This window comes from Lissotriton helveticus, chromosome 3_1 (assembly GCF_964261635.1).
Source record: "Lissotriton helveticus chromosome 3_1, aLisHel1.1, whole genome shotgun sequence".
NCBI lineage: Eukaryota > Metazoa > Chordata > Amphibia > Caudata > Salamandridae > Lissotriton > Lissotriton helveticus.
The window spans coordinates 88645589-88656338 of record NC_136061.1 but is presented as its reverse complement, the minus strand read 5'-3'; the positions used below and the strand labels follow the sequence as shown (position 1 = coordinate 88656338).

Here is a 10750-nt window from a genome sequence, read left to right as displayed (position 1 = left end):
TTGGGTGTGTGGTCTTATGCCTCACACAACGGATAAAGGTATCCCCTATCTGGTCCTGCCTTTCAGCCATAATGGGTCTGTGTGGGCATACAGAACGATGTTCATCCACGCTCATGAAATCTACCCCCTTTGTTCTGTAAATGACAATCCTAAGAATAGTGCTCAAGTCAAGGGTATAGTAGATATGATTAAAGAAGATATATCCTATGAGACTATCCTGAGAGATGAGACACTAGTGTATATAGGATGGAACGTGACCGTATATGGAGTTACTCTGAGTGAGAAACAGCAAGCTAAGAGATCTTCCCCAATTTGGATTGTACCCCATCAGGGTCACCTGCAAGGTAATGGCAAGAATCCCAGAGCTCAGTTAGGGAAGAGTATCTGCACTGAAACATATGTTTTTGCGTCCCAGACTTCCCCTTCGTTCTTAGCAGCTAAGGGTACCTATTTCATCTGCCATGATAGAGCCTATACATGGTTGCCCCCTGACTTTTCGGGCACATGCTTTATTTCGTTCCTGTTGCCTCCCACCTACACAGCGGCGGCAGATTACCATAAGACAAGGATAGTTAGAGGTGTCTTCAGTGAAGAAGACACTGCAGGACAAGAATTGGGGGATTTCGTGAAGGGTTTTCTGCCGTTCGGGGGACCCATGGTTAACAGCAGGAACATAAGGCAATTGACAAGGGTGGTTGAATCCACCGTGGTTGAAACTGCCGGTGCCCTTAGTAACTTGACTGCTGAGCTCCAGTCGGATCGTCTTATGACCCTTCAGAACAGGGTCGCGTTAGACGTTATACTTGCAGACCGAGGTGGGGTATGTAGAGTGATCCAATCGAGTTGCTGTGTTTTCATTCCAGATAACGCTCCAAAAGTGTACCAGGCCATTTCCAAACTGCATAAGATTTCCGAATCTATTCATGTGGATAAAGGAGATTGGTCGTTGGTGGGATGGTTCTGGGAACTGATATCCGCCTGGGGATGGAAAATCTGATGGTCATTGGGATAATCTTAGCCATTCTTTTCCTGTTATGTCTATGTGTACAGTGTGCTCCTGCACTATGTGGCCTCTGTGCTACATCATGTGTAAGGAAACCTGTATCGAGGGACGAGCTAAGTAATAGGATGATGCTACAGCAACATCTCAATGACTTTATGAATATAGACCTGGACTCAGATTAGCATGAGTATAGGTTGTTGCCTATGTAAGGGCAAAAGGAGGGTCTGTAGTACTGAAAATTTTGGACCTATATTATAAACATCGTCATATCATGACGATTTTGATATCAGCAGACCGAAAATGGCCAGTATACTATGCACAAGCATTTTCGTCATATTCGAGTGACGCTTTCACCCTGAAAACGTAGTTTTCGTTCTGAACCCTTGGGTTCCATTTTGTGAATAGCAGCCATTTTGTGATTGCCCTCACATAGGCCGGTGACTAGGGCCAAAACATGATTCTGAAGGACACGTACACCTTTGCTGACTTCTCTGCGACCTGGGCAAGCTGACTCCACTGCCCAAGGCCGAACCTGTTTGGGCAGTTCCTCTCCCAGTGGCCGGTCGAGATAGTATCAAGGCACAACATGCCATAAACCCTTCACCACTCACAAACCCTTCCTAATCTTACACACACCTGCCCCTGTTTCCTTCTTTATGACCTGCTTTACGAGGAGGAGGTGTCCGTTTTTATTGGGGTTTCGTTGATATCTGATGAAAATATTGGGCCTTGCCGGGTAATTGATTGTGGGCTGAACAAACTGAAATGTGGGATTGTCATCATTACTCTGCTTTTTCTTTGTAGTGAAAATATGTGTATGGTCAACTGTAAAATTAGGAATGTTTGCCTGAAGCATAATATTTTGTATAAAAAGAGAAGGCTGGCTTTGTAAGATTGAGCAGTCTCCTGAGAATATACACCGTGTTGTACTTCAAGGACACCTGTTACTTGGTTGCAGCCAATAAACTCAATGTTTGACTTCACCTAGAAGACTCTGTGTGTCTGTAGTCTGAAACAGGAAGGACCCGAAGTCTTAGGGTGTTGTCCCTGGCACCGCTGGGTTACCGGTTCAGTACCGGTTCTGAAAAACCCAGTACTTCATATGGATGGAAGGATGAAAGGGTAAATGGGTGAAGGATAGATGGATGAAGGATAGATGTATGGATGTAAGGATGAAAGGGTGGACGGATCAAGGATGGATGGATGGATGAAAGGGTGGATGAATGGATGAAAGGGTGGATGGATGGAAGGATGAAAGGGTGGATGGATGAAGGATGGATGGATGGCTGAAAGGGTGGATGGATGGATGGATGGATAAAAGGTTGCATGGATGAATTATGCATGGATGGATGTGTGAAAAGGTGGGGGGATGAATGATGGGTGGATGGATGGATGAACGGGTGGGTGGGTGGATGGATGAAAGGGTGGATGGATGATGGATAGATGTATGGATGAGAGGATGAAAGGGTGGATGGATGCATGGATGGATAAAAGGTTGCATGGATGAAGGATGGATGGATGTGTGAAAAGGTGGGTGGATGAATGATGGGTGGATGGATGGAAGGGTGGATGGATAAAGGATGGATGTATGGATGAAGGATGGATGTATGGATGGAAGGATGAAAGGGTGGATGGGTGAAGGATAGATGGATGAAGGATAGATATATGGATGCAAGGATGAAAGGGTGGACGGATGATGGATGGATGGATGGATGAAATAGTGGATGAATGGATGAAAGGGTGGATGGATGGAAGGATGAAAGGGTGGACGGATGAAGAATGGATGGATGGAAGAAAGGTTGGATGGATGTATGGATGGATAAAAGGTTGCATGGATGAATGATGCATGGATGGATGTGTGAAAAGGTGGGGGGATGAATGATGGGTGGATGATGGATGAAAGGGTGGGTGGATGGATGTATGGATGAAAGGGTGGATGGATGAAGGATGGATGTATGGATGGGAGGATGAAAGGGTGGGTGGATGTATGGATGGATAAAAGGCTGCATGGATGAATGATGGATGGATGTGTGAAAAGGTGGGGGGATGAATGATGGGTGGATGGATGGATGAAAGGGTGGGTGGATGGATGTATGGATGAAAGGGTGGATGGATGAAGGGAGGATGAAAGGGTGGATGGATTTATGGATGGATAAAAGGTTGCATGGATGAATGATGGATGGATGTGTGAACAGGTGGGCGGATGGATGATGGATGAAGGATGGATGGATGGATGGAAGGATGAAAGGATGGATGGATGTGTGAAAGTGTGGGTGGATGAATGATGGATGGATGTGATGCGGTCTAACAGGCGCATTTATGGTTGTCAAAAGTTGATGATGAGGAGTACCAGTTTCTAGAAACTTTTGTCGGAAGGGGGTCCTTACGCCTAAAAAGGTTTTACAAGGGGGCCTCGGCATCAAAAAGTTTGAAGACCTCTGGGCTAAGGTGACAGAATTTGGGGAGGAGGAAAGGAATGTCACGTTGTGCGCATACTATAAAAGTTCACAAAAAAGAGTTGGACAGATTAAGATTTTATTATCCAAACAGTAATGCTTCCTGACACTATCTGCAGTATCTGGCAGAGGCCCTGTGACGTCATATGTCAACTGTAATAACGTATTAAATGAGACTAGTGATGTAATGTTCTTATTGACGGTAAGTAGTGATGCCACATGTAGATTGATACATGCAATATAAGGCGTAGGTTCGTGTAAATATATTACAGGTTTCTATAAATGAGTAATGCGGGTTAAGTGTGTACCCCCTTCTTCCCCTGTCAATTACTCTCTCCTTCTCACCTATGCAGGTCCTGTCCTAGGTGAAGGTGGCTGTGAAGATGATGACATCTTGTGCCTTCCTCCTGGTGGCTGTCATCGCCCTTTCCGGTCTTAGCCCCGCCTCCTCACAGTCTTGGGAGCAGTTCAAGATAAAGCACATTGACGACTCAGTACGAGGAGGAGGCAACTATTACTGCTACTCTGAAATCCGAAATCGAGGAATTACAGATGCCCAAGGACAGTGTAAACCCCATAACACCTTCATCCACGCACCGCCTAGCACCATCAAGGGCTTGTGCAAGGGCATAGAGGGATCTCAGTTCATCACAAGCAACAACCCGTACTATCTCACGCACTGCGAACATATTACCTTGATACTGGAGGAAATGCCGCCAACATGCAACTATATGGCCTACACCTACCACAAACCCATCATGATTAAGTGCGAAGATGGCGCCCCGGTGCACTTTGAGAAAATCGTGTAATTCTGAATTACAGCTGCTTGCAAGAGTAAAACTCTGCCGTTGCTTGTCGCTTCATTTGTAAACCCGAGGTGAACAGAGCTCTGTATACAGAGTGCCCAATACCCAACTGGTCTCGTGACACTGCAGCTAATTCACAATGTGCCACTTCTGTGGCATGTGAACCCCTGGTCCTTTGATCCCTTCTACGCTCATGACGAGCTCAGCTCGTCATGAGTTACTCCTCTCGTACGCTCATGACGAGCTAAGCTCGTCATGTAACGCGGACTTCCGCAAAAGTTAGTGCACAGCCCGAAAACCGCTGGCGCCAAGGTGTTAAGAGTTGAGGTCACAATGCTGGCATACTGTGGATGCAATGTTGGGGTGCAGGTGTCCCAACTGCCACCCCCACCCCCGCTTGTTTTGCTTCTGTCCGCAGTGAAGCAAACCACTGGTTCTTGTCATATTGATAATAATGAGACAGGCGGTTTGCATGTCACTCATTACCTTCCCTTGGAGCACGGTGGACTCTAGCATGGTGACAGGGTGTGCCCCTCCACCTCCCCAAAGGAAAGGCAGTACCCTCGCTCTCCAAGGCAGAAGCATAGAACCTCCAAGTGGAGAGGTTCCCCCTGCTGCTGCCTGGGGAACAGCTGTCATTCCTTACCCGGAGGAGGGATGGGGGGAGGACACCACCCAACATACCTCCCCAGCCCCTAGAGCTGGCCCTATTCTTTGCACCCTGGATAGACATAAAATAATCTATATTGAAAAATACAAGGCTGCTCACATCTCATCTGCGCTGCAAATAACCTCTTTGAGCACCAGAAGCCCAATTTATGACAACATGTTCTGACTTATTCTCAAGTCATGTTGGGCCTTCTTTGTGGCTTCATCGAGTATGCATTAAATTTCACCAGCTGTGGTCAGTAACAACTTGACACAGAGTACTGATGACAGCAAGAGCATGCACAGCAATGCATATGTCTGCACTGAAAATTCACTTTGTTAATTAGGAGGGGAAATAAGTGCATATCTTAAATCAGAGTGAGCTCAAACCTATATTGTTTTGATGTGTATCCAAGCCCTGAGATTGCTGGAGGTCAAGAGAATCAGAGTCGGATGAGCCCCCTGACCCTACTAGCAGAAGATGAGCCTTGGAAGAACTGCTGCTGAGGGGGCAATGCCTTGGTCAAGAACAGGCAGGTTCACCTAGGCCTCAGCTGCAGCCACTTCTGAAGGAAGCTGGGGTGGTGCACAGGAGCCTGAGTTACTGCATAAAACTGTACTTCCTATTGGTCCTCAGCATATTCAGATGTGGCAGTATACATGTATTCACACCTTCTCTGCATACAGCACCCTCCTAGGAGTAGTATGAGCCTGTATGAGGCAGCTGCAGAAACTCATGCATACAAATCTTACATCAGGTCTGGACTCACAGTACATCCCTATAGGGTCAGCGATCCATCTCACTTGATAAAGCTTTATGCTGAGGAGGGTCTGAGGAGGGAAATTATTGTCCTCTCACCTTGCTGAAGCTGTGTTCGGATGGGCACATAATAATTATGGCTAAGGACAGGTATTTATTCTCACCTTACCAAAGCTTTCAAGACATGACCTTACATATGTCCTGTGGACTGGAAGATTTTCCCTCTTTCCTTACCAAAGTTTTCACAGGTTTGTGATTGGATATGCAGATGCACCATCTATTCTCACTAAACCCTATTCAGGCCTAGGGGAGAGATGTACCCTCTCACAGCACCAAGCCTTCTTGAAGCCCAACTGCAAAATACAACGCTGGAGGGCATGGTGGGCAATTGAGGCCTGTGACCTGATCAACTCCTTTTGCAGGATTTTTTTTGGGAGGGGGGTCTTATCACTACATCAAATTGTTCTTGGTTTTCCTGGTCATACTATCATTCTCAGGAAAAGGCGTTCTCTCTTTTTAAACAATCCTTCCTCCAGACCTAGATTTACTTTCTGTTTCCAAGGAATCCATTTTATTAAACAAAGCTATCTCAATACCTTGACATAATGGGAACAATTCATAAAGAAATGCATCCATAAAAGTATGCCTATGCATGAGTCCAGTAGTACCCATGGGAACCTGCACCAGGCAGGGCCCCTGTTAGCCAAGACATGATACAGTTAGGAGGACCAATCCAGACTGTCTCAGTTACAACTGTGCCCATCCAGACAACTACTGTTTTGACTGTTACTATCACTACTGCCCCAGTAGTACATACCTTTGGTCCAATTGCTCCTGTAATGATAACTCAGACGGACCGTTCCAGCTGTGACTGTTCCAATGACCATTGCCAACATATCCACAATTTCGGGAGTGGTACGTAGAGTGGCTGCATCAGGATTTATCGCTACATCACCGAAATATATGAATATGTTTTCCGACTTTGTAGTTCCAAGTGACTTGTGGGCTGAATGTAAACTAGCCATACAGTGTCCCTGTGCTGAATCCACAAGGGATGCAGGGACTTGTGCACCATCTATTGAGGCCAATACAATATATGAGCATGTGAATAACTTTTTGAAGTGAAAGGTTCCTCCAAAAGACAATGATTGGCTAAAAATCAGTCAAACCAGTCAACAGGAATCGGTGCATGCCTATTATGAATGATTGTTGCTGGTGTTTAAACAACATAGCAGCGTTTAGAACCCAGAAAACGGAGACACAGGAATTTGTGTATCACAGCTTGTTCCTTGGTTGCAACCAGAGATTAGTAGGAATATTCAGCAGAATTTGATTTGTTGGCAGAACAAGTCGTTGGATGAAATCTTGAGGTATGCTAAGTACTGTAGTGATGAACAGGAAATGAACAGAAGCAGCTCAAGGAGACGTTTTTGCTGGCCCAAACGAAACAGAATCAGCCATATGTGGCAAATGTTGGAGGGATGTAAGGTGTAGGGTATCAGAGTGCAGGGCAGATGATGCAATGTAAAAGTTAGTGTCTCATATTGTAGACGGTGTGGTGCCCCAATTGATCTGCATTCAGGAGTAGATATTGAAACATTGAAGTGATCAAATCGATGTCACTATTACAAAGAAGTTGGATCACTGGAAGCAAGAGTGATGGCAGAGCCCCAATGGCATAGTTGATGATGGCCAAATGTGAATCTTAACAAAACACACAATGTTCCACTGCAGAGAATGCAAAATCGTAATATGCCCCAAGCCACAGTGATCCAAGTCCCCCCTCAAACCATGGAAAACCACAGATTCAATGTGAATTTAGCCTAGAGGGTACATTTGAATTAGTTCCAAAATCAGAACCCATATCAACAGTAATCAATGTTTGAGTCCGAAGGTTTTGACGCTGATCAGTCACAATGACAGTGCTGGAAGGGTGAGGAAGATTGTGTATTTGGCACAGTTTTGGAGATAGGTGAGGTGAATGGCCACCAAGTGTCCATCTTTTTTTTTTGTTGAAACTTTTTATTAACGGTAGGAATCAAAATCACAAGGCTTTATACATTACATTCTCCTTTCTTATCTTGACAAGATTCTCATAGGGTTAAAAATACACAATACGTTGACTACAGGTGATTTGTGTCATCTTGAGCTGGTAGCTGTGGCGGGGTGCAAAGATTTCCTCTATATTCATTCCAATCATTCCAAATGCGGGACCACTTTTTTGGACACCCCCTGGCTACATATATATACTTTTCCCGGAACATGTACCAGTCCATATCATTCTTCCATGCACACACTGCGGGTGTCTGCAATGCCCCCCATTTCTGAGCTATGTTACGCTTCGCTATCATCAGCCCCAATGTAACCCAAGTTATGCGTGTGATGTTTAGGTCCGTGTGCTCCCACACATTCTCTTAGCCTCCAGAGAGAGAGAATGTTGTAACACTTTGCTCGGGACCTCATGTATTTTCTTCCAGTACCTTTGGATAAGGGGGCAATATTATAGTATGTGAAGGAAAGTGCCTTCGTTTCCACAGCCCCTTCTACATTTGCCATCCGGTGCTCTACCCATTTGTACCATCCCAGGCCCTGTGATATAAATCCGGTGCAAGATTTTGAAATGTATTAGCCTCAACTTCGCTGCAATGGCTACCTCCCATGGCAAAGATATCACTGCCACTCAGTTTTCAGCATCAAGTATTATGCCATCCCCCTCCCACTTCTTTCGCAGTCTCATCCGAGGGACCCCAGTGTGGTTCACTAACTTTTTATATGTGAGCGAGATGCTTTTGTTGGTAAATAGCCATCAAGGAGTCTGTCTTCAAGGGGTGTGGCTTCAGGGGGGTCTCTCCTCTTTGAAGGCAGGAGTATAAGGCGAGGCGGACTTGTAGGTATCTGAAGTACTCCGTAGGAGCGAGATCATATTCTTGTTGTAGGGTAGCGAAGGACCTCGCCCTTTACCCATAGGTCACCTATTTTTGATATGCCTATGAGGTCCCATTTATCAAAACCTTTAGTGGATAAGAGGTTCCCAAACCTTTCCGAATCCCACAGTGGCATAGCCAGGGTTATTTTTATGTTCCCACCCCATGCTCCTGGTGGCTGCCTTCCAGACCTGCACCGACTGTTTGGTAAGCATGGGCCAAAAATCTGTTCCGCTCTCAAAATTTGAGGATTTTCGGCAATTTTGCAATCTGCAAATCTTGCGAAATTGCCGATAATTCGCAAATTCACTCGCGGGCGGAATTCTTTGGGAGGGGATGGCCAGCTCACTCAAGGGACCCCTGCGCCCTTCGACGCGATGGCAGTAACACACACATGGTCACTGGAGACAACTCTTTTGGCACTTTCGCAGCTGTAGTGAAGGAAAAGCACTATATTCACCCAACGACGTAGCACTTACTGATTAGCCAGTAGAACGTACTCCAGTTGAGTAGAGGTATCGCACAAAACTATGGCATCTTATTGGATAAATATGAAGGGCAGGGTTCATTCTGACACGATGCTCCTGTCACAAAAATTATCAGCCCAAAAACAATTGTGAGCTTCGTTGAGGCTGGGCAGGTGTGCTTTCTCCCCATACCGTGTGTGGGCGGGCCAAACGGGGGGCTTCTATGCGAGTTCACATGCCTCTTGTGTGTATAAAAGGTCGGAGACCGATCAGAGCAGCAGACGAGGAGAAAGAAGCTCCTGGTCACAGGAACTGCACAGGGATTGCAAAGTGCATCCTTCACTTTCACGAGCGCAATCCCTGTGCAGTTCCTGTGACCAGGAGCTTATTTCTCCTCGTCTGCTGCTCTGATTGGTCTCTGACCTTTTATACATGCAAGAGGCATGTGAACTCGCATAGAAGCCCCTCCCCGTTTGGCCCCGCCCACACACTAGCGGTGTGCACCATCTTCCCGCCATTTACCCACTATGATGGCCAGCTCACTCAAGGGACCCCTGCACCATTCGGCGCGATGGCAGTAACACACACATGGTCACTGGAGACAACTCTTCTGGCACTTTACGCAGCTGTAGTGTAGGAACCACTATACATTAGCCAGTAGAAAGTACTCCAGTGCAAATCGCAAAAAAATCCTCAATTTCGAGTGAATTCGCCAACCGCAGATCCGCGGAATTCGCCCATACTTACTGTTTGGTTGGCCCGGTCAGGTGGTGTCTCCCAGCGTTCGATAGAGCGCTCAATTGTAGTTCCCTCCGGGCAGTATCCAGTGATCCATTGCGTAGCCCGGGTCGCCTGCCTGTCTGTAGGTGTCATGGTTACTGGCCATCAAATGAGCTGCCCAATAATATTTTTTGAGATCAGGGAGGTCGATCCCCCCCGTCGTACCAGGTGAGGCTCAGTTTGGGTAGCGCTATACGTGGCTTCCCGTTCCTTAGTAAACGTCGTTGTAGGGTCTCGATCTCTTTGAAATAGCTGGCAGGAACTAGATCTAATGAATTTTGTAGGACATATAGGAATCGGGGTAGGGACATCATCTTGAACAGGGAGGCTCTGCCTAGCAATGAGAGCGGGTGTTTTATCCAGCGGTCTGAGTCCCTCTTTAGTCGCTGCAAGGTTTAGAGGAGGTTCTGTGCGAATCTGTTTGCAGGGTTGGTGGTTATATAAATGCCAAGGTATTTAAAACCCTGTGTGGTGATCTGTATTGGGCAGCCCCTGGGAAGGCCTGTGAGGGGTCCCTTGAGGACATACAATACTGATTTAAGCCAGTTAATGGTGTACCCCGAGTATCTACCAAAGATGGCGAAGATATCTAGCACTGCTGTAAGCGAGGCCTTTGGGGAAGTTAGGAACAACAATATATCATCCCATATAATGAGATGCGGTCCTCCCAGGATTCAGCCCATCGAAAACCATGGATCACCGGATCCCGCTGTATCCAAGATGCCAGAGGCTCCAGGGCCAAGGTGAATAGGAGAGGGGAGAGCGGGCATCCCTGCCTCGTACCTCTACCCAAGTCTCCATCTTGATCGACACTGATGCTACCTGTTCCACCATTGGAACAGAATTCCCTGGCCTACCCAGTGTGGGAAACAAAACCAAATTGTAGGTGTTAGGAACAAACACATT

General features: G+C 46.5%; 1 protein-coding gene across 1 annotated transcript; it reads left to right on the top strand.

Annotated features, from left to right (window-relative positions):
- The first annotated feature begins 3842 nt into the window (after positions 1–3842).
- Positions 3843–4268, top strand: LOC144822641 (amphinase-3-like). Its single transcript, XM_078680392.1, has one exon. It carries the CDS (start codon positions 3843–3845, stop codon positions 4266–4268), a length of 426 nt encoding a protein of 141 aa, XP_078536518.1.
- The last annotated feature ends 6482 nt before the right edge of the window (positions 4269–10750 follow it).

What these genes read in the sequence shown, in the direction of transcription:
- LOC144822641 (XM_078680392.1), top strand. Translation starts at nt 3,843, where the DNA reads ATGATGACATCTTGTGCCTTCCTCCTGGTGGCTGTCATCGCCCTTTCC.